Source organism: Cyrtonyx montezumae, unplaced genomic scaffold (genome assembly GCF_038088225.1).
Source record: "Cyrtonyx montezumae isolate F1298 unplaced genomic scaffold, pur_monq_1.0 scaffold_21, whole genome shotgun sequence".
Classification (NCBI taxonomy): Eukaryota; Metazoa; Chordata; class Aves; order Galliformes; family Odontophoridae; genus Cyrtonyx; species Cyrtonyx montezumae.
The window spans coordinates 3930451-3956519 of NW_027071948.1; the positions used below are offsets into that span (position 1 = coordinate 3930451).

The window sequence follows — 26069 nt, forward strand, 5'->3', positions numbered from 1 at the left end:
GCCACGCGACGCCAAGAAGTCTCGCGAGAGCTTCCCGCCCGCCCGGGCCGAGCGGAAAAGGGGCAGCGCGCGCGTGCGGGCAGAGGGCGCGAAGCGTTCCGACTTGCGCCCCCCTACGGCGTGGAGGACCGCGCTGCCCGGGAGCCCGCGGCCGCCTCTCCCTAAGGAGCCTGAGGAGTACACATGAACGCAGCCCGCGTTTCTACGTTTTGGTGTGATTTATTGGCACAAAAATATTCAAATACAACATGGCATCTAAACATGGCTACTCTGTTGTATTTTGTGCATTTTTTTAATGTTTTATTCTTAATTCACAACTTCACCTCCTCTCATGATTAATAACCATTATTTTCTGTTTCAAGTCATGACCAGCTCTCCCCTTTTTGCCTCCTATGCCAGTTATCAAATTCCCCCACTCATTCCCCAACACTGCTTTTTTTTTAATCTGGACACTGGGAGCTGCCGATTATATTTCATTGGCAGCCTGCAGCCAGTTTGCACTCATCAACCTGCACAGAGGCACCTGGTTATGTTCAGCTCAAGGTCTTAAATTCATAGATCTGCTTCAGTGCTCTCATCAGGGCAACAATCCATCTGAAAATGTCTTAGTTACATTGCAAAGTAAGTCAAAACCCGTATATAGCTATATTCACCAGTCCCCCAAAGCCCAAGTGGAACCATAGATACCTGCAGTACAATCAGTCTTCGCTGTGCTGGAAACCCAAATCAACTGTTGTGTTTCAGACAGCTTGTGTTTTTCCAATAGCAGCTATAAATTGGCTTAAACCAACTTTTAATATACAATAACTCTTTTCATTTACATCTCAAAATATTTGACAAAGGCTGTATATCAGTCCAACGTTCAGTTTGTGTTTGTAGAAGAGAAAGTTTGGAGTGAAAAAGCCTCCAGAATAAAAGGCTGTGGACACTTTGGAATCTTCTGTTACCAGAACGGACACCTGAAGAAAAGAAAAACGCTGTGGTAGTGCTAACTGGCATGCAGTTTCACACAAAGGCAGTGCTGAAAAGGACTGAGATTACCAAGGCACTGTTTTAAACACAGGACAGGAAAAGTTGACAGGTGACCTCCAGCTAATACTTAAAAACTAAAAAGGCCTATTTCCTTAAGCACAGTCCACTGTCCTCTCTCTCAGATGACAGATGTGCAACTGAATCATTTCTGTTTACTTCCAAATATGTAGTTCTTCACTGTAACTGAAATCAGTGACCAACATATGCCTCACTTCAAACACTCCAGGTATTCAGGTTGACTGCAGTTCAAATGCTCTGTAATTCCCATCACTCCTTATGACAACAACTTACTTTCTTACAGTGGACTGCCTAAAGGATCTCTGCCATAAGTCAGCAAAAGGTACAAGATCAGATGCATCATGTGGTAAGGTTTCTATACATAACTAAATACACAAGAAGTAGTGTTATTGTTGGCTTCTCTCTGCTCAAATTATTCATTCCAGATCTCTCAGAGAAGAATTCTGCATTGTTAGCAGAATGACAGACTCACCATCCAATGTAGCACTGGCACAGATTCTCATGAGAAGTAGCTTGCTTAATGAGCAGTTCTACTTGTGTGGGTACATCAAGAGTTTCGTCATGAGAGAAATCTCGACCTTTGAAATTAAGAGATGAAGAAATATTAAGGGAAGTCACATGACATTACCATATCTTCTAGATGGCAAGTTCAGGACTGATGGGACTTGTACTACCCTCCCCTTACTGTATCTAAATTACAGCATTAACACAAAATACAAATATTAAAAATAGCGCTGATCCATCCCATCAGATTTTGTATACATAAATACATGCTTACCAGTGAGTTTATCTCGAACTCTGTTGATAATTTGAATTGCTTTCTTATTTAGAGCTTCTGGCTTCACTAGGCCATCTCCTACTACAAGAGAGAAGTAGGAAAAACCCAGAGAGTTAGGACACTGTCTGTACAATAAAAGCATTTGTCCTGCTGTTACATCTGTCCTTCCCAAGTATCATTCTGATAGCTAACAAACCCAAATTCCATTCTATTTTCACCTTTTTCTGGCACTGAGAACACAGGTAATTATGCAGTTCCTTGCCAGCATAAATGAGGAACGTGTGTCTCATTCTATGAAATTTCCATATCTGAGAACAATTTCTGCATCAGTATAAGATCCACTAAGAAACTTACTGAAAGAATGGATGGATTCAGGCACTGTGGTCCCAGTTTTCTTATGTGCTGTCTCCCCCAGTTCCATACCATCTAACATTTCTTTTGATAAAAACATGAAAACAAAAATGGAAATGTGAAGCTGAAAGGCAGGAAAAGTAACATTCTTCTGGATACATTAATAAAACTGTTAATCAGCTGCTTTGAAAAGCATACTTGACTGTGACATATCATATTACACATCTGTATCGCTACCAGAAATGTAGCACAGGAGCAAACATCTTTCTCTTGCTAAAATACTGAAAGGTTTGATCCAGCTTTTAGAAACATTTAATATTGAACTATAAACAAGAAATGATTTGAAGTGATGTGCAATTAACCTAAAACTACAACAAAGACATTTGTAGAACTCTCAGTATGAAACACTGTCCCTGTGCTGTAGTCCAAAAGCAAACAATTGCTAGGACCTGATGCAATGAATCAATATTCAGACTGTCGCTTGCCAAAGTTTGCACACTAAAATTTGGTGGCTAACTGAATAACAATCAGATGCCAATTATTATTTGGTTTACAGCAGTTTTTGCACCCAGGGTGGTGTTAATGCAACTGTAAACGAGCATCTGCTGCCTGAGGCATGTACTGAACTCAACACTTGCAGTCCCAAAGCTAGTGACTATAAACTCTTTGCCTACTTTTGAGAACAAGGCTGAAAATACCCTCATGTATACTGTTAAAAAAAAAAGCTCCAAACATTTATGATATACAGCTTTTACTCACCTACTGACTGACTGGCTGAGTAGGAGTCTGTTCTTGTTCGTGAGCGTTTATTGCCCTTTGTATTTGCTGCAAGAAAATAAAAGAACCAAGAAAGATGAACTCGAATTTCTGTGTTTTACAGCAAATTTGCCCATCCACATACAGTATATGCTTGACTGCCTTTCTCCTTCTCCAAATGTCACCTGAAATAGCTTTTAATCTCCTGATGACAACTAATGTGAGGACAACACAAATCATTTTGCCTGTAGCTTAGTTCTGTGTCTCTGTTTAAGGGCAAAAGGATTTTATTCACTGTGGTAAGTTTACACTACAATTCTTAGAACCACATGCAATAAATAGCACTTACAAATCAACAGTGTAATCAGACTGCCTTCACACAGACATTAGGCTTTATGCTCCCGGATTTCTTGCTCAAATAAAACCCCAGTGAGATTGACAACTCTCTCGGTGTCACTGTTTTATCAGAATAACTTACTGTCCATCAGCCTCCAGTTCAGTAATGGATCATACACAAAGGCTTCTAGCACAGCCATGACACTGTCCTTATGCTCGCGCAGGACTTCCATCACTGTGTGACAGGTGATTCTGTAATTGCCATCAAGGCCAGTTACCTTCAGAAGGGAAAGAAGCCATCAACCATGCTGCTTTGTTCATTACACAACTCCAATCCTAATTCTCAGGGAGCAGGGAATGGCTCTTGATTTGAATTAAAATTCACTTCTGTTATTCTCTGTTCATTTGAAGAACAAGACAGATGATCCCTACAATCTAAGCTCCCTTCTGCCATCAAGTTGATCCCATTAAGTACCATGCTATTGGCTCTGTGTGGTTGATGCAAAACCTATTCAAAGTGAGGAAATTATGGAAGGCCTGAGAAATTGAAGAAATTTCTTTTTTTCCATCAGGTAAAAGTTGCTTTCCACTGTAATGTGTAGTAAAGATCAAAAATGTAGTAAAGACCTGAAAATGGAGTTGAAACGGTAACTTCTCTCCTTCTGCAGGAATGGTGAAGTTCAACCATAACAGAAGTACAGGAAAATAATTTAGAAATAGGTGCTATTTTCCCTAGGAACAATTCCCTTCATATTGGAGAGGGAATACTTACCTCCATAGCATTGGTCAGCATTCTTGTCAACCGAAAGGGAATCTTCTCAGGGAACTTCTCTCTTGTCATTGCAACCTAAACAAATAATGGAGAATTAGTAAATGAATGGCTAACTTATTAACTCTTAATAAGTACTGTTTTTCTTGTTACAACCTTAAGGGTTATATTCCAAACACAAAGTAAGTCCCAGCTTTATATTCCCGAGCTTCCACAGATTTGAGGGAGAAGCTAGGTAGCTGGCAACAGGGAAAGTTTTACACTGCTAATGCTAAGTAACAGAAGTTGCCAATTAGCAGCTTAAACTGCTCCAGAAAATTTTACACAAAGTGATATTAATAGCTAATACATCTTTGGTTGCTCCAGAGTGGTTAGCTAACCACCAAGACACACCTCAGAGATAAAACTAATTTTATTTTCACCCATGGGTAAAAGAGAAACCCAAAAAAGAGCCAACCAGGTTGCTCAGAACCACTCTCCAAGGTCTGTTTTTCATGACTTATAAATAGATTTCTGATCTATCAGAGAGTGTGAAACATTATATTTGAATAAAAACTTCAGTAAAGACTTACCTCAAAACAGTCCCCGAAGTCGATATGCAGGATTTTTCCACTCAGTCTGTCTAACATCAGATTGGAAGGGTGTCTTTGATGAAGGAGTAGGAGAAAAAGCAGATTGACAGGTCATTAAGTAAGTCACAGCTCTAGTCTGAAATGTTATTTATCTTCATGAATGAGAACAGCCAGTGACAGCTTGCTTGTCTGAGATCTTCAATCTCAGGATGAACAGAACAGCTTCCCTGACAGTGCATCTATCACATTATTTTTGTAATTACCCATCAGGAATTAGATATCATCTCATCATAGAAGACAAACAACCTATTGGATCAGAGCCATCAGTACAGTTCTTGGATATGAACATCTATTTTTGAGTTAGGATAAAATTCTTCTATTTGTATTATCCTTTTTTTTTCAGTATATAAATACTGAAATATATATAATGTATGAATATGAAATAATGTGAAGCGAAGTAACAAATTGGATTACTACCAGAAGAGAAGAGAATCAGTTTTGACTAACAGAAACCAAAATACTGTTATTTGTGCTGACTTGTTCCAATTCTGTTTTAATCCAATTTTCAAAGGTTTAAAATTTCATTATAAAAGCCCTTAAGTCCAAGAATAGAAGCTTCTTGTATAAAAACATTTGAGGATTTAGCTATTTTGGCATTACAGACCTTAATTCTAAATGATACTGCCTTCAAAAATATTTTGGAAGTTATGATGCTCCCTTTTAACAAAGAATCATGTACTATATACAATATTTGTTTTATCTTTTTTTTTTTCCATTTGCCTAATTCATTTAAAGTCTATACTTTTCTCCAGAACATGTCTGCAATGCAGATCAGAAAAAGCATTATCTTCTCCATTGTATAGAAAGAATAGAAAATATTTCTCCATCCTATGACTGAAAGGCCAAAACCAGAACTTGTGGCTCTTGACAGTCTTGGGTTCTTCTGTTCTGAGAACAGAAGAAACTTCTACTTGTTCTCAAGATGTACAAACTCAATCACGTGCTGCAGTGATGAAAATAATGGCAGCACAATTAAGTCCATAAGGATGATACCATCACAACTCAGTAATATCCATACTGAAAGATGTTATCATAAGAACAGATTAAATGAACAGACAGAGAGGTCTATGCATGCTTTCATTTAAAAATGAAACAATCTTAGTGATAGTACTCACCTGTCCCCAAGACCCAAAATGTACCCAACCATTGACATCACAGCCAGTGAACGAGTGTAGTTTGTTCTTCTGTCAAACCATACCTACAAGCAGTGACAAAATAGAAAAAGTCAGGCAGGTATGTTGTATGCTTCAGTTTACACTTTAATTTGTATGTTAGCTACTCTATTTTGGACTGTGAAAAACACTCAAAATCAATAATTTCCAATCCCCATGTTCTGCAGAGAAGATGGTTCATGTGCTGAACTTACCTCTGAGCTTGGACTTTTCAACCACAGCAGTTTGGCAAGGTCATCACCAGCTGTGTTATTGACAGCATGTTCAAACACTTCTACCTTCTGCATTAAGGTCAGGTGGTCATAATCTGGAGCCATCTATAATTGAGAAGTGATATTAAGCAACTAAAAACAGTCAGCAACCCCTAACTGAGCAATGAGAAACACAGCAATCACAAATAATTTCAAGATAAACGTGGCACAAAATTATTTGCAGACTGGCCAGCATGTTCCCAAACATAGTATGAGAACTACAAGTACAGGTGAAATGGGATAGGAAACTATTCAGCATCCAAAAAATAGCCCATAGCCATATTTAATTAAAACACTGCTGAGGTAAATATGTTTTGAAAAACACTTCCTGGGCTGGCACACAAGTTCCTTTTTGGCAGGCAACTCCAACTTCTGTTTCTCCATTCTGTCTAACTTTGGCCATGTTCCCTAGTCACAGTGTTATTATGCCAGCAGCATAGCACCTTCTATAAGGCACATCATATTCATGCAAAACACATTTTAGTCACCAGATGGTGACAACTTATGGTCACTGCTAAAATAGGAAAGGAGAAACAAATAAATTTACGGCCAATTTTGCCTTTTTGTAGTATTTTAGAACACTCATCTGATATTCCTGCATTTATTACCGACAACAAATCAGAAAAAAAGATAAAGTAGAAAAACGTGTGCACCATTGTGCTTCACTAAGACACTGAAGTCCTAAGAGAATGTACCAAAAAATTTGCTACTTTTGCCCTTTACCCTCAGCATGATGCGATGTTCAATGTTAAGCAGGATCTTTTTCTTCTCTCTGTAGTCTCGGATGAGGGCATGCAGTGTGTCACAGTGGGGGACCCAACCTATCAAGCCTGAATTTGTGGACAGTGGAATAACAGCATATCTCTGGATGCTACAGGAAAAAATGGAAAGTCAGAGCTCAAAATGCTGTATGTCATGACTTAACTACATTTTAACTTTCTTATTTTTCCCTCCAAACAGATATGGAACATCCATTTGGATGGCTTATGTGGTTTTCACAGGAATAATGCTTTTAGAATGTATGTATTATGTGCAAATTATAGATCATGGGTCACATCACATTTGATATGATGACGTTTGAAAGATAGCACACAGAACTTCAGTAAGTGACTGCTGACCAAGCTGTTTAGTGAATATAAAAATAAATATAATTTAAAAAAAAAAACATCCTCGATAAAAAGCCTGCTCTCAGCTTGAGCACTGCCTTAGGAGCCCATCTAGATGTAGCATTTATCTGAAATACTATAATAATATACAAGAAAGAACTTGCACACTGGGGAAGTTGTTAGTTTAATGTAGAACTTTTCCTTTCAGTCTATGAATGGGTGCTCTCTCACATGCTCAAATCAGCTTAGCTCCAATACTCTTCATTTCATTACAAACCAGTTGCTTGTGCCAAAGGAGCATGTACATTTGTTGGATGTCACTTGTGCATAAGCACACTCAGCAACCATCCCCAAAACATACCTGAGGTTTTTACGAAGAGAAGTTGGGTCATTTGCTAGCAGTGTGTTGACCAACCCAAAAAGCTGCATCACTCTTTCATCTTGACGAAGGTCTTCATGACCTTTCAGAAGGAACACAAACTCATGCCCGTTGCTTCCTGGAAAAGGATTAATAGGGAAAAGTTTACTCTCACTGAGCAAACACTGAAGAGTAAACACAAGGACACAGAAGAACCAAGACGTTTGGCAGTCAGACTGACCAGACTAAGAAATACCTCACTGGAATGGAAATGCTGTAGAAGTTTTACAAGATATATACTAAAAACAACTGTTTAAATACTAGAATAACAAAGTCAACTGCTGCCTCTTACCCATTAACGTTAGTTTCCTGGGCCTCTGCTTGGAGGTGATGACCTGCAGTGAGGGTGCAATGGACTGAATGCGGATGATGGGTTGGTTGGGATCGTACGTCCCTGGCACTGCCAATTCCAGGTCCCGGCACATTAAGAGTTTTGGTGACACGTACTGTAGTTCCAAAGAAGTGAGCTACAGAAAAATGAAACACAACCCCTCAAGCATTTCAGTTCAATCTCGCTTAAACATCGGAAGAGTTCATGCTGGCAAGGAGCCTAGAACAGTTCACAGTCAGCTGTCAGTACTTCAGTTCTTGCCAAAAGGGCTGCATAAGTAGAAAACTTGAAGCTTGTGCAGCTTCTGAGCAAATTAAAAGCAGTTAATTCTAGAATACTGAATTTGAATGCTTCGAATAACCAGAAAACATTAAACAGAGATTAGTATTGACAGTATGTACTGTAAGCCCCACAACAGAACTGTATCTCTCCCCCTACCTGAGGCAGCTGCTTTGAGATACGCCTGAAAACGTGGTAATAGAGATCCCACGCCTGGGTTAGGTCCTTAACATTTCCTGATTTCATGTACTTCCTGCACCACTCCTGAGCTTCCATTAGATCTCTGCCATAGGCCTATGGTGGAAGTGAAAAAACAAGAGAAACATTTCTACAGACTACAGTGGAACAGGTGGAGAGCACATAATACCAGCACAGTCTATGTTCAAATTCCATTACAAATCGTTGACCTCACATTTTTTTGTAGCATGCCAAAACTAGTGAACCAGAAATTCCTGGATCTGAGACAGGCACTGAGTGTTTTCAGCAACATTATTCCCAAATAGCCTTCACAATAGGAGGCAACAGAATAAATAAACATTCATTCTGTTGAATATTAATAGACCCTTTAACAATAGGCTAATAAGCTCAAACGAACTTCTTTTGGTGACTTGAGAGAGCATCTACAATCCATGTTGGTGGTTACCATGAAGCAAAGCAGACTGGAGTTAGAACAGTTAATTGCAAAGCAGTTGTATGTCTTCCAGATCTCAGCAGACACCCACTTGATAAAGAATCTAAGGCATTCTGCTATACCCATGGAATACCACAGCCACCAAAAGCAACACAGACCCAGAAATAAGCGAAAAGTAATGGCATCTAACAACATAATCTCAACAGTCTGAATCTTTCTCTTAGATGGCAACAGTCTTTGGAACTCATCTTGGGCAGGAGGCAATCCTGCCTAATTTTGAGGGCAAACAGAAGTTTATTTGCTGATACCTGATTGAAGGATGTCTCTTTTAAAGTCTGAGGCCCACGCTCCATCATTGCATGAAGTGGTTCCAGCACTTCAAACATTCCCTTCACGTTTCTTTCTCCAAAATATAGACGAGATGCTTCTTCCAACCCTTCATGCCACATCTCGTGCCATAGGATAGCCACTCGGATTAGCTCTTCACTTACCTATTTCAAAAGATAAAATAATCAAGAAAATCCCTAACCATTATGAATGTATGCTGACTTAAAAATGTAAAACTCCTTTCTTCTGCAATGGTTATGAAGTATTTGTTGCTGTCAGCTAGAGGGGCTACAAAAACTCCCACAACTTGGTTATATCTTTTTCTGTAAGATGATACTCAGGCTTTTCTCACTGCATTTGCTGCCTTTGAAATTTGGTATATATTTGTGCAGGTTGGCCTAAAGTCATTAGTTTTCATTTATTCATAAAAAGCCTGAGCAATTGAATTAAATTACATAGCAACTGAATTAAATGAAAAGTTTTGTTTCTACTTTTCATTAAGCAAAAATATCTGTGGAAAAAGAGATTCTTCATTTATTCCATCTTTATTCATAAGGACACATGAGAACTCTGTCTGAATGTTATGGCCCATTTTATATTATTCTCTTGAGATTATGCTGCCACTAAGCTCTTCCATATTAATATATATATATTTGAACAAAATTAACATTGAACAGTCATTTTTTTGTTGTCATATCTGAAACATCACACACCTTATGGTACACTAAGCACTCACCATCATTGCCTGCTGCACCAGCGTGTTACTGTGCTCACACATGTTTTTCAAGATTTTATTTGCAGCATTGTGGCGAGCAGTGGTGGTGGATTTAGATGCCACAGTCAGAGGATAGATCAAAGCCTACAAAATATCAAGATATCAACAAATAATGTTTTAGAACCACACAGAAGAGCTGCAAAAAATTGAAAGATCAGCAGAACATTAACAGCAGTCTTAGGGTCAGACAAGAGAATGTAATCTCGATTCTCTAGAGAGGTGGTAGGCATTTGCTATTCAAAGTCTTCCAATCCAAAAAGCTTACAAGACTTTAATTCTCTGAACAGCAGAATGACTTTAAGAGCCTGTATTAAACTCAAAGAACAGAAAAACATACTTAGCATTTTGTGATTTTCCATACAGTGGGAAGCAATTCTGAGAAAACGTCTCAGGAGCAGGCTCATAGCAGTCACAATGAGATTAGATTTAAGAAGATGATCTGCACTACCCAATTTTCTATTAGAGGAAGAGGACTTCCCCCGCAGCATGGCTCACCCACCTCTTATGTCTTTTTTTGTTTTGTTTTCATCTGAATAGGACTGAGGTGAAATAGTCCCTCAGAATTGCAGCAGGAGAAATGCCCCCACTGTCACCTGCAGTGAATTCTGTAGCACGTATCCAGAGCAGTGAGATGGAACATACAAGAAATATCTTAATAGGCTACAAGTTCATGGAAATTCCTTCTCTAAGCTAAAGCTTACCTGGGGGTGGTACCGTCCAATATCTGTGAGGAGCTGATGGATGAGACGTCCTACTAATGGTCGAGGGGTGTCAATTCTTGCAATAAGCTGAGGGATAACCTAATAGTAAGGATAAGTAAAATAAACATCCCTGTCAGCTCACACACGCAGATCACGGGCTGTTTTCTTCCCTCTGCCAGAGACCTCACAGTCTCTAAAGGACACACATCATTCGTTTTTGAGATAGTCAGAGGATAAAATGGCAAAATTTCAAACAGTGCCAAAAATGCAGAACAACTCAGTGAGATGACAAATGTTCTGTGCAAAACTATTACAGGATCTTCATATGGACAGAATAAGACATGTCTTGGAAGTGTAACACTCAAGAAATTAAGCCATTTTTAAGACTGTCTACAGAGTAGTCTCAAAATAGACTCACTGTCAGGATTACATTGGAGCAGCACAGTGTTGTTTTATACTTGATCACCATCTTCAATTTTAAAAATCTTTGTTGTCTCATTCATATAAACTGGTCTACATATTAACACAGAAATTAATGCAAGAATGCTTCTCTAGTATCTACTCAAAATTCTTGTTAAGTCAGTTACAAATTGTATGCATGCACACTGCTCTTGCCACTCACCTACAAAATTGTTTAGCAAAGGATCATCCTGGGTAACTTGTAAAAGATGCCCCCACGATCCCCAAGGTCTTAGCCCTTTGTGTTCCTTACCTGCAACCAAGTATCTATTTGGATTGCCTTGACCCCTTCAACCAAAGCCTCATTCACATCAGGCCAGTGACCATAATCAAACCACAGAGTAAGGACTCTAGAAAAAAAAAGGAACATCCGTTAGGAATGAAACAAAACAAAACATTCCAGTCAAATATCTTCAGTTACATTTACAACAAAATTCTTCTTCCCAGAACCAAACCAGGATAACCTAACACGCATTAGTTTGAACTGAAGCATCCTCTTAGTTTAGCCATAATGAGAGCAGGAAAAGAAGTTCTACCTAATCTTAAACTCTGTGACTTCATCAGCTAGATTTCATTTACTGTGGGCTTCATTACATACCTGAGAGTGTCTTGTAGGTTATTTCCTCGAGACAGAGATATGGATCGGAAGAAACCTTGGACAGCAGGGACAGTGTACATCAAGAGGGTCTTGGACAAATCCTTTTGGAATGAAATTGCTGTATTAGTTCTACACAGGAGTACCAATCCACAGGAATCCTAAACTTAGCATGGGGAAAGAGAGAGAACTACGTGGAAACAGACCTAATCCACATTATAGTTGGCTTCCATTCATGCTCCCCACAGACCACATCACCCCTGGACTTTATTTTTTGCTTGACAGAAGACATGTATATACACCTGTATTTACATAGATCTTTCAGGCTGGCAGGACTGTGAAGTGTTTTTATACCTCAGTTTGTTGTCTGTATATAGGCACTGTCTGCAAGCCAAGCATACGTAGTAGCTTGCTTCCCACTACGAGTTTTCCTGTGTCTGAAGAGTAAATAATGTAAATAAGGAAGATTGATACCTCAGTGACTTTTTTCTGCACTGGAGATGGGATGGGACTGTTCTCAGTGCTCTCTGCATCACTCTCACTGTTGCTGCCCTCAGTGTTGGCACTGGTGATACTGGCTCCACTGGCATGACGCAATTTCTTCTTCTCATCTCTTGCCTGGTTCTGATGTTTGTAGTGAAGTACTGCTTCAAAATTCATCACTGCCCAGGCATGCCAGGCCTGCCAACAGGAGAGAAGGTCTTCAACAAAAACAGTGAAGAAGATGAATCCTTTCTACAACTTGTACTGAGTATTAGGTAATAATTTAACCTTTCCAAGTCTACAGATGAGAAGTAATACCCTGCAGACAACACAATACTTTGCTTTCTCTAATCACTTGTAGTTCTTATTGCCTTATCTTAATGGTGAGTTCCCAGTCAAGAGCTCCATATTGGATGTTATAACATCAAAGGAACAAAAAATAAATCACATTACATTCCCATGTTCCTTAATTCTTCAAAGCTTAAGAAGAAAAATAATATGCTAGAGCTAAGGAAGGTGTAATGGGAACAAGATAGGGGAGATGTGATCAGATTCACTGATCTCCCTGCACTATCTGGAACCTTTCCTTACCGACCTTGTACCAGTTGCGATCATGCTCTGTTGCAGCACTGTAGTACTGTAAGACTTTGGGGATGGTACTCTCATTGATGCCTTGCAGGTTCAGCTGCCACTCACCCAGTTTCAGGAAACACCTGGTTAAGCAAAGGGATTATTGACTCAGACACAATCTGGAATGAAAACAAAACCTGCTGGTTTAAGAGGCAGAATTCTTATCTAAAGTCTAAAAAAAAAAAAGGTTTCATGTGCTAAACCTACTCAGTAAGCTTCTTCTACAAATGTAGTATATGCATTTGACAGGTAAGGTTCAAAACAACTACATCACACTTGTAAGCATGGAGCTAACCAGCTAATGGTTTAAACTTCATGGAGCAAAGCTAGAGTCAAATTTTGTTTCTCATTTTTATCAGTTATAAAATGCACTTCAGAAGTAGCTAAACAAAAGCATCAAAAGACATACTCAGTAACACGTGTGCTGACTAGCTGTATTTATCACCACACAAACTAGCCTTGTGGAGAGAACAGGCACCAGCCAGTCAGCAGAAGTGCAGAGCAAATGCTCTTCCCCAAAGCCAGAAACCCCATTAAGCCATCTCCTCCCAGAGGAAAGAAAAACAACATTTTTTCCTGCAGTAGGGTGGGGCTGTGAAGTTCTGTGCAAAGCTTAATACTTTGCTCTCTCAGCAGACTCTAAATACCACAGTTACATAGCTGTCCTTTCAATATTTTGAGTTTTCCTGAAAGCCTCATTCAAGAAAAATAACTCATTACTAATTTTCCATGATAGTCAACCTGAAAATACTAAGACAATGCTGTTATCAGGTTTCCATTCTCATAAAACCAGCCCTTCATTAATGAGCACTATACAATTTCTTCTTTAAACAGGAAACAACAGATCTGGTAACCACAGATCTTCGGAGGAAAAGAGAGCTTATGAGACGCATTTTCAATACAACCATATTTTAAGAGACCATCACATGCTTGGCACCCAATGCCCAAAGCACTGCTGTTATACTAAGGGCACACGTTGCCAAGCACAGATGTGCCAGGCATGTGGGAAGTGTTTCTTTCCTACTGACTGCATCTCCTGAAAAAGCAGAGATGAGAGCAATGCCTTCTGCCAGTGAGCCACAGTGCTGGAATAACACAGACAGCTGCCAGGGACAAATATGAGCTTGTTTACACCGACGTGTCACAAGAACACTTCTTGAAATTACAAGATGATCAGTGATGTATACTGATGGGTATTCTATCACTTAAATGAGAAATCTCATTTCTCTCAATCAAAGGGTGGGTTTCATCTAAAATGTGTCGTATGTGCGAACCCTGCAACACCACATAGCTACAGAGGGTCTCCAAGGAGTGGGTGCTGACCGTGCCATAAGCTTGTGGAGCTCCTGCTTGTGCTGCTGGTCCTCAGTGGCAATAGCATGCTGTGCCTGCTGCTGCATCGTCTGTACAAAGTGCTGCATGTGCTGGAATGCATCGATCTGTAATTGGATGATGTTTGTGGTAAGAGCCATGGGGGTTAAATAAAATTTCACATGAGGAAGACAACATGGAAATAAGTTTTCAACAAAAGCAAAAAATACAGGTTTTTTTTTACTTTGAAAGCCTTTCAAACATTTACATGTATCTAGAATCAATTTATGCCAGATCTGTAGCTCCTGATAAATAAACAGGGCTCTTAACTGCTTATGAATCTGGCCATTGAATGGCTACACTGAGGAACAAATAACTGCATCCTGATGCTCACTTCCACATCATGCATACAGTAAAAGAAATGACTGACAATAATATAAGTTAATATTTGTGCTTTGACGTGCAAGAAACCAGATCTGGCAAACTGGCAAGGTCAACTACAGGAGAATAAACCTTCAGTAGCAGAGAATGTCCTGTTACTGCTCAAGTGTAGTAAGATTCTAGAAATCAAATAGTAATATCTCATTTGCAATTGAACAAATACATCAAAGAGAGTCCAGCAATCCTGACAATCAAATGTTCATAATGTACATACTGTGTCTGAATGGGTCACAACCATAGCAGACCAGATCACAGATCCTAAGAAGCCTGTCTGTTAACAATGGGTTGGAAAAGACAATTGGAGCAAATACTGCCAAAAGGAAAACTTACATCTTCCCTTCTAAAGCCCAAGCTTTGGCTAGACCTACAGTACATACCACAGAACCTAAACTTCAACTTATTTCAACAAATGAAAATCTAGAATCTCTCCTCAAGCTGCTTAAGTGGTAGAAATGTAAGTTGCTCCTTTGCCAGCAGACTACAGAGGCAGCAGTGCTAAAGCACCTATCAACATTTTGGGGGAATACTCTCGAAAATTCCTTGGGGTGAATTACGGGGTAAAAAACTCTGAAAATTTAGGAAAAAAAAGCATGCATGCTTCAGTGGAAATAATTAAAGTTCCTGAAATCTGCAAGGTCATTTCAGGTCAGAAACTGCGGAAGGTGCTATTAAGAGTCCAATTTACTTCTGTTCCATCTACAGGAATGATCTGCTTTAAAGCAAGACAGCAATCACCTGAGTTGGAATGCCTTATTTGCCCGGTTCAAATGTCAGCATGCACAAATCAGTTGTCATGAAAAAGGGCACTGGCCTAAGGCAAAATTAAAGTATCACATCATTAACATGGGAGCATCATTCCACAGCTAATAACCCAGATACTTCATTAGAAGTAGGAGGGGAAAACAATCTTAAAAAGAGTAGTGCTGTTGTACCAGATATTTTCCAAAACAGAACTGTGAAAGTCTCTATGCACAGAGCTTACGTGCATTAAATCATTCAGCAAGCAAGAAGTTCTGACTGCATCCACATCTGTCTCTTTCTCATCTTTGCTGCTTTGCTTTCTTTTTTTTTTCCTCATGGGTGCCACATAACCTTGTAACAGTTTAGTTTAAATACATTCTCTTCCTGCATCTTTTTTACCTATTTCTTTATCACAGGTCAAAGAGAGAAAAGTCACTTTCACTGAGAGAGGCAGACAGAGAAGACCCATATATTCCTGGAGTTATTTAATGAAGAAATTAAGAGGCCATTACCCTGCTTTACAAAGCCAACAGAACAAGGCCTTGTCAGCAGGTCCTTCTGTTTTTTAAATTCAAATAAAGAATAGTTAGGTCATGGCCATCATCCCATAGCAGTGGCTCTGTTCCAGTGCTGGCAACCCCAAAGACAGAAAAAATTAAAAAAAGATGTGGCAGAATATGAGAATAAACAGAGGCTTTAATGTATATTAAAAAAAAGCTAAGTTACCCAGTCTGAGGCTTATTGGATTTGAGTATGTAAATTCTCTCTGTGTTGCAATGTCACAAACATTCATTCCAGGCTCTTCAGAGCCAAATTGTTCCCCTGACAAAACCCTATGTACTTTTCAGCTGTCTTCCAGTTAGAAATTTTCAATTGTGCCTGTAATAAAAGTTCTGCTCAGCGACTAAGTACAAATTGTTCTAGATATTCTAAAACTGGAAATGAAAGAACTCCTTCCTTTTTCCATCATGTAGCCCTGACCATGTGTACAATACGGAGACCTGGCAATCAGAACAGTGGAAGAAAAGCTAAGTGCTGAGCCTACAAAGTAAAATTCTGGTGAGGAAAGAAGAGTTACGACTGATTAATCTTAGCTGCACGGCCTGGATACCTGACACTGGTTGAACATCAAATCTCTCCAGGTAGTTAATAAAATTGGGCCAGGTTTTTTCTGTCTACTGAGATTTAAAATCAAATTTCAAAAGCTTGCCTTTAAAATAATGATAAGGAAAGTGACTAGTCGCTCTTTAAATAAATAAATAAATAAAACGTTCACCCTCAACGTTGTTCTGGGTGGACTACGAAGAGCCAAAGTGTATGGCACTGCATGAAACCTCAGCAACAAAATGCAGAGGGTGTAATGTTCTTCTGTACCTTACGGGCGCTCTTCCACATGTGCTTCATGTATGCATAGGTCACTTGGGGATGCACTGTTGGCAGTGGGTGATCCAGCTGTCGGGATGGATCTACTCCCAAGAGCAGGACAAGTGTCTTATGGGCCAAAGCCTGGAGGAAATAACAAGCATTAAAATAAAATTAAAAAAAAAGGTTAAAAAACAATCTCATTCTTACCTCCATCTCACATTCACCACAGAATTGCCTGCCATGAAAAAAGCTAGAACATCCATATAGAGCACAGGTGCAGCAGGCTTTTTACAACTTCCTGGACTCATAAGAATACCACATTGCAAACCACATATTTCTTTGATGGAATCTGACATTTAATTACCTCTTCAGAAGCCAGTACAGAGTATAAAGTCTGTTTCAAGCATTTCTGGTAATAAATCTAGCAGTGAATATTGAAAGTAGATTGTAACATTTCATGATATTAACATCACAATCTAGATTTGACCAAGAGTGCTTTATCAAAGACCACTGCTATTATTAAATACCTATCATGCATAAGACCATCCAGGTAGAGCAGGCAATAAAAAATTGGCTTCAAGGTGCTCTCAGGTATAGTACTCATCTCACAAAACTAACTGGCTACAAGCATTAACTACCATGCTGGTTACAATTCTAGCATTTCAGTAATTTCTGATCAGTCTCTTCCTTAAGAGGACCCACCCCATTTAATTGTTTGGAAGGCTGAAGCAGCATGACAAAGTCAGTTGTCTCAAAACCTGTTGTAGGGGTTGATAATGCTCACCAGTCTCCCACTCTTGCCACACAAGCTGGCATACTTAAGCCAAGTTCTCATGTCCTCATGAGGATTCACAACAAGAGATCGGACCATCAATATTCTTTGCCAGTCTTCCACAATCCGCTGACAGCCCTAGAAGAAAAGGTGGTACAGTTGTATATTCAACCTACTCCACAGAGTCTTCAGTCTTAACTCAGAATCTGAAAGAACTTCTCCCAAGATGGGAGTAATACTTCACAGCAGGCCAACATAGAAAAAATAAATAAATAAGCCAGCTCAGTGTTTGCAGTCTAGTGATGCTCTCTAAGAGAAGAGCTTCTCCACTTCTCCTCTAGGAGAAAAGCTTCTAAAGAAGAATGCATCCAAAATCATGGAAGTTATTTGTGCAGTTCCAAAGCATGTCAAATGTTTTATAATCCTTCTCAACACAGCTTTAAGGTCTGTTTTTGGTTTAAACAGTGACAAACCCTATACACAGATGATTAAAAAAAAAATCAAATGGCTATAAAGACATTTTTCTTATCATTCTTTTACTTCTCCTTGCACATGTTGCTTTTAGAAGCTGACACGACTGGACAGATATCCTGCCAAAAACTGCAGTCCCAACTGTTATGCTGCTTGTGAAAGCATTGCCTAGCTCGTGCTTGCCTAAAGGGAAAAGCACAGAACACTATCAGTCACATCAGGATGAGTCTGCATTTCAGCTGTTCAAGGATGCTACAGCAAAGTAGAATTTCAGAAGGGATGGAAATGACCAACTGCAGAGTGCTTGCTGCAGTGACCAAGTACTTCAGAGTAACTGATGCTCTGAAGTTAGTATTAACCCAGAGACAACTCAGATTTTGTTTTGAGGTAAACAAGAAAATTCCCAATGGCAGCAAGCTCCTTCATACCAACACATCTATTTCTTTTTCTTTTTTATCTTTCTCCAAAATTGAGCCAGACAAAGCTTGTTCCTTGACACTCAAGTATATAACTCATCCAACTGGCATTTGAAAATTATTTAAAAGAAGCTGTAAAATGTGTAAGAACTGCATGTACTGCTTTCAGGACCATAAACAGCTGTATTCAGACATTACACTTCCTGTCACACACAGTTTCTCCACCCCAGTGAAATGCTCCTGAGCTCTTACAGACTGGAATGCAGATGAGAGACTAAAGCCTTTGTCACAGCTTCCCAAAGAGCTAAAAAAACATGCAGCAGTAACAGTCTTTCAAAAAAAGACATATAGAGGAGTGAAGAACTCTGGAAGGGGATAAATGCCTTCTCCATAAAGTCTATAAAAATTTGCTATAATTAGAACATTTTGCCCTATGCTTTTTTTTCCCCTCTTTTTAATCCCTTGCAGGGATCAAAGTACTATAAGAACAAACTTCTACGTCTATGTGAATTCTCTGTCTAGTTTTCCAGTATTGTAAAAGAATTTGCTTCTCCTTAAAATGCAGCCAGACAGGTAAAAAGTTCAAACCACTTGTACTTGAAACAGTATCTTCAGGAGAGGCCCAATACTGAGATAAGCAGCTTTGGAGGTGCTACTAGCATCTTTTCTCTGTACACATTCATTTCAAGCATAAATAACCCTTCTAAAATGTCACATCTGTAGACACCTCAGGCAGACTAACTTAGAAAACAATAAGGACAAATACAATGGAGATAGAAAGCATACAGCCATGTAAGAACATGTGATGTTGGACTGGAACAAGAATGATCTGCTGAGCCATCACACTGACATTGCTCAGGCTCAATGCATGGGCATTGCCATCCTTGGTCTTTACACTGATGTACCTGCAGTCTTTCCCACCATATCTGGCGGATGATCTCACGGCGTTCTGGTACAAGTTTATACTGGATAACCTCTTCCAGCTCCGACAGCATCTGGCAGGATACCATAGCCTAAAGGAAACAATCACATTCCATCCCAATCACTACAGAACAAATCTATAATTAACAAACAGTGTTTTGGCACTCAAATCTTAAGTACATGAGCTTCCCAACAAGTACAGGACAGACTGCTCTATGCTGACATTTAGATGATACACCAATTCAAACTTTGTAAATGCCAATTCTTACTTCTTTTGAGGGGTAGAGTTCATTTCATTGTTTAATTTGACCCTAAGCAGTCTTCTTACCTGACAAGAGTAATTTTCTAGGTCTTCAAAAGATCTTATGTTTGATACTAATGCTACTTAAAAGTTGTATGTGATTTCTAGGGATACTATGAAGCAGCAATGAGGAGAATGAAGAATAAGAGTAAGACACTTACACCATAGGCTCGACTGTAGCTCTCGCCTGCCATGGCAGTCAGCTCAGCATCTAGCAGATCTCTGGCTTTGTCAATGCACTGAAATAAAATTAGATTTTGGAGTGAAGATGGGGGTGTTTTATCCAGAGTCAATTGCTCAAACTGATATTTATCCGTTCCACCTCCTGAACAGAGATGGCACTGTTCAAATTCTCCAGCAAGGATCAGGAAAGGATGTTATAAGTAGGAACAATCAACAGGAAAGCAGCACCTAGTGGAAGGTATAGGAGGAAGAGGCTCATTTATCACCTGGATAGCTTGCAAAGTTTGTCCTTCTACAAAATCAAAGTCTGCAGTATCTCTAATCTTTTGTAGAGATCATCACTGAAAACATTCACGGAGGATATCAGACACTTGAAGCACTTCAGTGCAAGAAAGTCAGTTACAGAAAGACTCAAGAAATGTCTGTCTTGAAACATAACAACAGAAAGTGGTTTTCACTGTTTTACATAACCCAATGGGTTTTTATGAATTTTACAGGATCTGCAAATTCCAATTCTCTCACTGCAACTAAGGCATGCTTTTCAAGCATAAAATAAGTCATCCTCTGGTTCCAGTCATTACACAATCTCTTATCAAGAGTTTTTTTTGTTTAAAATGTTAAAGGTTAATCACAAACTCTACCCCTTTGAATGCCTGGATAATTCTACTGTGCATATCATTCAAAATCTACATATGGGTTTTGACAAAGCAGACTGAACTACTCCTGTATCTGAGCAGGCAAGTCAGCACAGAATTCTGAGAAATGCTACTTGTTTCCTTGGAAAGTAAACAAGCTTCACATCTACAGCAGGGAAAAGTCCCTCTGTAAATCTCCTTTGTGCACAGCAATACAGCTCTACTTACGGACTCATTCCTTGCCATTTTTTTTATCTCAGTTTAAGATTTATCACTGCTGCCAGAAAAATCAGAGCAGAAATTTTGGTATGTGATACACAAGCACTACACTGAAAACGCTGCAATATGCAGAAGTGCAAACAATGTTCATGGAGATTCTTATGCATGTCTTATGTCATTAATGTCTTTTATCAAGGAGTATCTTGCAGAATGTAATCCTTGCTGAGATAATCCTTTTGCACTTCATCTAGAAAACTGACAAAAGAAAGAAGTCTAAGAATGGCTAAGGCTCTCTGCACCCTACAGCTCCAGACCTCTAAAATCTGTACAGATATATTCACTACTGTGTTTCTAGAAACAAAAAACAAGCTCAATCAGCAAGGTCTAACACATCAATGGGAAAAAAAAAAGATTATTGAGCAATTCACATGTTATAGCTAACTGCTTTGAAATAGCACGCCTTCCCGTGGAGCCATGTAACCCTAGTCCATGCTAAACTAGCTTTTGGGAAGCCTAGGAAGGAGTTACCTGCTGAGCCAGTGAAAAAAGGTCCTGATGAAGAGCCAGTACAGCCCTGTAGAAGGCACCATCGTGGGTGTCCCTTGGGATCATGCAGGTATATTCTTCCATGCTGTCCCACTGACCTGCAGAGACACAAATATCCTCATCAGTACAGCCCCCTCTGTGAGATAAGATCAGAATTATGCTACAGTGCTTAGGCATAACTGACTAGGCCTAAATTCAGTATGGTACCAGGAACTTTTATTACTTCCCTCTACCTATAGCATTTGAATAGAAGACTGATACCCACTTGAGCCAATTCTCCTTGACCTTTTACAATTAATCAAGTTCTACTTCAAGACAGATGTCAGAAGATCTTCAGTTAATATTACATGACTAGGAACATTCATCATGAGGATTTTTAACATCCTTCTTACGTTGTACAATGTCACTGCCAATACATTAAATGAGCTAGTGTTCCACAGAGCAAAAGATTAACTTTTCTCAGAGACTGGCAGACAGCAAGTAATTTATTCAGTAAATACCTAGCTGTCAGCATTAGCAATTTTTTGGACCATCTATAGATTTATTCCACTTGCGACTGCCTGCTCAATCAAGATAACCTACCAAAACTCAAGGGGAACAAGGTTCACATTTCTAAATAAGGATCTGATAGAAATAAAAAAATTCTATTCACCTCATTTCAAGTCCAAGCTATGTTCAGTGTTAAACTAAGAGACCAGTTAAGCAACTGCTTATCTACTCAGACCCATGAGGCAGTCTCTGTTACTTGACACCACAGAGAGACCATAGATAAACACAGGTTTTCCAAAGGGCTTCTGTGTTGAACTACACTGACTTCCTATCTCAGTGTAAACAAATTGTGTTGATACATCTGTTTCTTATAATTTATGGCCCTGAAGTTAAATCTATTTGTGCTTCAACATCGTTGGCTGTTATACACTATCAAAGAAGCACAGCTAGAAGGATACATCACCTAGACCCCAGGCAGCAGCAGCAGCCATCCTTGCCATCTTAGCTTGAGTTTCATCGTTGACTTGGGTCCACTTTTCACAGCATTGCTGGTGAAGTTGGCCCCTACAAAGAAATCACAATTTCTAATCAGTGAAAAGTTTCTTCCAATAATTTTGTCTTGCCAAGCAACAGGCCCAATTCTTCTTACATGGAGTGCAGAGCAGGATTCACCTCTTCTCACCTGGCCAACTAAGACATCCAATGACAAACATCTTATCATCCAAAAATAATTTAAGAATACACAACACTTTGGAAACACAAGTCCAGACAGAAGTTCGCATTTGTTCCTCAGCAATTAGAATTGCCTATTCTAAGAATGGATCTATGAACTACAGTCCATAAATCCAAGAGAAAAAATACTCTGAAGGTACTAAAAAACAAGAGCAGAAGTTATCAGGAATTTTTTTTGAAGCCTCAGTACAAGGAATATATTATATGAACAGCTTACAAATGGCTCTTACTGTCAAACACTTCAGATAAACACATAATCAAGTTTGAAGATTTAAATTAGAAAAAGTGTTGTTGTAACCTATTACAAAGACTTGTTGTAGCAAGATCTCAGTGGGGACTCCAGATATTTCATCTCCAGCTGAGAGGAAACATCAGCATTTTTTATATGGTGTCTTTTAAATCAACTGTGAATGTTCTGTTAATCAAACCAAGTACTGTGGGTGCTGCAGTTACAGCATTTATTAGGCTGGATACTCCGTAGCAGTGAAATAGCTGCCAACTTTCCTTCTTTACTGTCATCCTCTCCTCTCCCAAAAAGAAAGATGAGTTAGTCAAACAGAACCAATGGCATGCCACAGGCAAGACAGTCATTCTGACAGCTTAATGGCCCAGGAGAAAATAAAACACAACAAACGAAAAACCAAGCCAAATAGCAACAGCAGTAAATCAAGACCTAGTAGATGCTAATGAAGTAGCATGATTCTTGCAGACATAACCACATCAGGAGACAAATGGCCAAGAATATTTTGGCTGTTCTTTCAAAATGTCACTGCACAGAGTACTGAAATAATGATGCTGTGTAGCATCAGTCCTAGATTAACTGTCATACTACGTCAAGAAGACTTCAACAACACAAAATAATCATGTTGAATGCTACTGAGGAGTATTGGCAGCCAAACCAGGGAACCCTCAGTGTGGGGATGATGTCTGTATACATCAGTTACAAGAGGGCAGACAGCACCTTTGCAACAGGACTTCTGAATTGTAGAAAGAACAAACAAAACACTTTTAATTTTAGACAAAATATAGGATCTCTCAGCTATACTTAATTACTGGTAATGTCACAGATAGCATGTAAGTGGTCCCTGCTTTTTTTCAGACTTTCTTTTGAACAGATATTACAAGGAAAACAACAAAAAAGTCAGATCCTTTCTAAACACTTTCAGTCATCTGCTACGTCACAGATTTTGCATTCAATTCTTCAGATTTTAGGTTCAATTTCTTTGATACATCTACCTGCCTTTCAGATCCTTCTGGAAAAACAGAAACATGAAAAAAGGGTGAGAATGCCTCAGAAAGCCCCATCAAAAGGCAGAAACAGACAACAGCTATATATTATAGGCCAAAAGACACTACAGAGAGCAGAACTTTGCTGTAAGAAAACATGTTACCTGGATGTGACAATTCTCTCTTATATCAGAAAAAAAGACTGAGACAAAGCACAGCAGTTGCTTTCATGGCTACAGACTATCATGAGATGCACAATTTCTAGTTCCAAGAGAAGAGCAGAATCTTTTTATTATACAATTGTTATTAACATGTGAGGAAAGAGAAGGCTCTGAAAGGATATTTTGCACAAACACTGATTCTTCAGAAGAAAGGAATTTCTGCTGGGAGCTGCCATCATCCTAAAACTGATGACTGCAAAACTGCCCAGTAAAAGGCTTCATTTTTCCTACTGAGAAAAACAACACCCAATATGCCGCACCCTCATCTAGAAACAGAAGGAGTAGAAAAATGCTGTTAGAATTGGGTTTCTCAAACAGCTCTGCTTCTCCAACAGTAAAATGACTTTAGGGAAGAGGAATCTCCTTACTGTGTGCCATCCCATGGGTTCACGTCAGGACCCATCAGCAGAGAGCTCTAGTGACATGAAAAGTTCAGTAGAAAGGCGGCACCTGAACTGCACCAGTTATGCCCCTGGGTAGAACTCCACACTACAGTGCACAGGATATGTCTTCTTCCATTATCTTCTCTGAATTGAGGTGAGCAGGGAGAAGAAAAAAAAAAAGAAGCCTCTACTTAACTAACAACCCTATAAGTGACTACGAGCTCATCCTCTCAAGAAAACCAACTCTAATCAGTTACTTGTTGACAACACACATTTAACACAGAGTTTGAAGACCCAATCTTTCACAGAGGCAATGTTTACCGGGTGTTAAATAGAGTGATAACAAAAAATTCAGTAATTCATGAGGGTTGGTGAAAGGATTTTAAAGTGAGAGCAATTTATTTGGCATAGTCTTACACTAAGGTGACTACTGAGCAGCAGACAACTTCACTACCAGTTATTCAGAAGACTGCATTCTGGATGGGCACAGTAGCTCTGACAACAAGTAATCTAATACTTTAGTAATAAAGTTTACAAAGGAGGGACAAAATTAACTCATTTTATGACTGTTTGTGACAATTCCTGCCCAGTCAATGTTTCCTGAGAGGTTATCTATCTCTTAACAATGGCAATTATCAGGCTGCAAATCCCCCTTTACAGACCTCAATTTATCAGATGGTTCATCTCAATACACTTTGAATATTCTTCTGATTACAACTACCACGAAAATACTCTTCTGGAAATGCTCGAACTATTAGGTAAGAAGAAATTATGGCAACAAAAATTTCACATAAGTGACAGAACCCACAGAAAAGTCAGGCACTGACTTCAAAAGTAGAGCACCTTGTGTTTCTGAAACAGCAAGAATATACAAAAGAACAAGAGAAGGAGAGGCTGTAGATTATTTTAATGTGGGACAGACTTCTTGATATAACTAACTGGACTTCTTTCAGTCTTCAAGCCTTCCTCTTACCATTCTCCAAGCGCTTCCAAGCAACGCATTCGTCCTAGCATCAGCTCAGGATCATCTTTGTTTGTGTCCATCTTCTTGTCATAGGCCACCAGAGCATCTTCCCATTCATGAAGCTTTTCATACCAGGTAGCTTGAATTTCCTGGAGGATTAAAAAAAATATATATATATAGAAAAAATATCAGCATTAGCATTCAACATTCCACATTACCTACTGCAACCCTTCTTGGAAAGCTCTATGTCTATAGCGGTCAGTTGGCCCTGTGTTGATTTGAAGTAAATTCACTTGGATGTCTGTGATACAGAAAAAAAGCTTTGAGCTCATGAAAAAACAAATTCTAAGCATTGACTGAACTCCACAGAAATGAATCGATGAATCAGGTTTACCCAGAGGGATGCATCACCAATTCCCTGCTACTGAAATACTAGCTTAGAACAGCAGTCCTGGGCTGAGGATTGGTGAGACTAACAGGGAAGAAAAGAAAAAACTATAGTGGGCACAGTGTGTCTGGCTACTGGTAGGCCATTTTCCAGTAGATCAGGCAGGTCTAACCAAAACCCTTACAAAAGAAGGCTATGGTTTGCAGCAGAGGTCTTAAAAGCCAAATGTTGATCCTTATCAGCTGCACAAACCTCTCTTTGGTCTGTTCCTAGATTTTGTTTCTAATTTTCAAGAAATAAAATGCCTTGGATCTCCTTTCTGTACTGATCTCTACCAGTGTTTGTTCTGCTCAGCCCTTGGCAGCTCATGCTTTGACACATGCTGCAGCATGTAATCTTTTCTCAGTCCGCTGGGTATGGTCAATATAACCCACAATCTGCATGCCAGGTCTTCCACTTAGGATGCTTATATACCAGCCCTTTACCTTCACAGCTTAGTCACAACATTTCAAG

The 26069-nt window shown here is 39.2% G+C and overlaps 1 protein-coding gene across 2 annotated transcripts in view; it reads right to left on the bottom strand.

Annotated features, from left to right (window-relative positions):
- Positions 1–199: 199 nt before the first annotated feature.
- Positions 200–26069, bottom strand: part of MTOR (mechanistic target of rapamycin kinase) — a 59011-nt gene continuing 33141 nt past the window's right edge. For both annotated transcript variants that reach the window (XM_065738082.1, XM_065738083.1), the window contains 29 exons: positions 25178–25317; positions 22105–22205; positions 21135–21250; positions 19731–19808; positions 19253–19360; positions 17473–17598; positions 16698–16829; positions 14154–14269; positions 12796–12913; positions 12192–12398; positions 11721–11821; positions 11376–11472; positions 10664–10762; positions 9924–10046; positions 9169–9351; positions 8389–8523; positions 7912–8086; positions 7563–7698; positions 6819–6966; positions 6039–6161; positions 5788–5870; positions 4613–4685; positions 4044–4118; positions 3414–3549; positions 2939–3004; positions 2183–2263; positions 1829–1909; positions 1523–1628; positions 200–959 (listed from right to left, as the gene is read on the bottom strand). In XM_065738082.1, the coding sequence (XP_065594154.1) occupies positions 944–959; positions 1523–1628; positions 1829–1909; positions 2183–2263; positions 2939–3004; positions 3414–3549; positions 4044–4118; positions 4613–4685; positions 5788–5870; positions 6039–6161; positions 6819–6966; positions 7563–7698; positions 7912–8086; positions 8389–8523; positions 9169–9351; positions 9924–10046; positions 10664–10762; positions 11376–11472; positions 11721–11821; positions 12192–12398; positions 12796–12913; positions 14154–14269; positions 16698–16829; positions 17473–17598; positions 19253–19360; positions 19731–19808; positions 21135–21250; positions 22105–22205; positions 25178–25317 (3279 nt within the window). In that variant the 3' untranslated portion in view covers positions 200–943. The remainder of the gene's footprint in view (positions 960–1522; positions 1629–1828; positions 1910–2182; positions 2264–2938; positions 3005–3413; positions 3550–4043; positions 4119–4612; positions 4686–5787; positions 5871–6038; positions 6162–6818; positions 6967–7562; positions 7699–7911; positions 8087–8388; positions 8524–9168; positions 9352–9923; positions 10047–10663; positions 10763–11375; positions 11473–11720; positions 11822–12191; positions 12399–12795; positions 12914–14153; positions 14270–16697; positions 16830–17472; positions 17599–19252; positions 19361–19730; positions 19809–21134; positions 21251–22104; positions 22206–25177; positions 25318–26069) is intronic.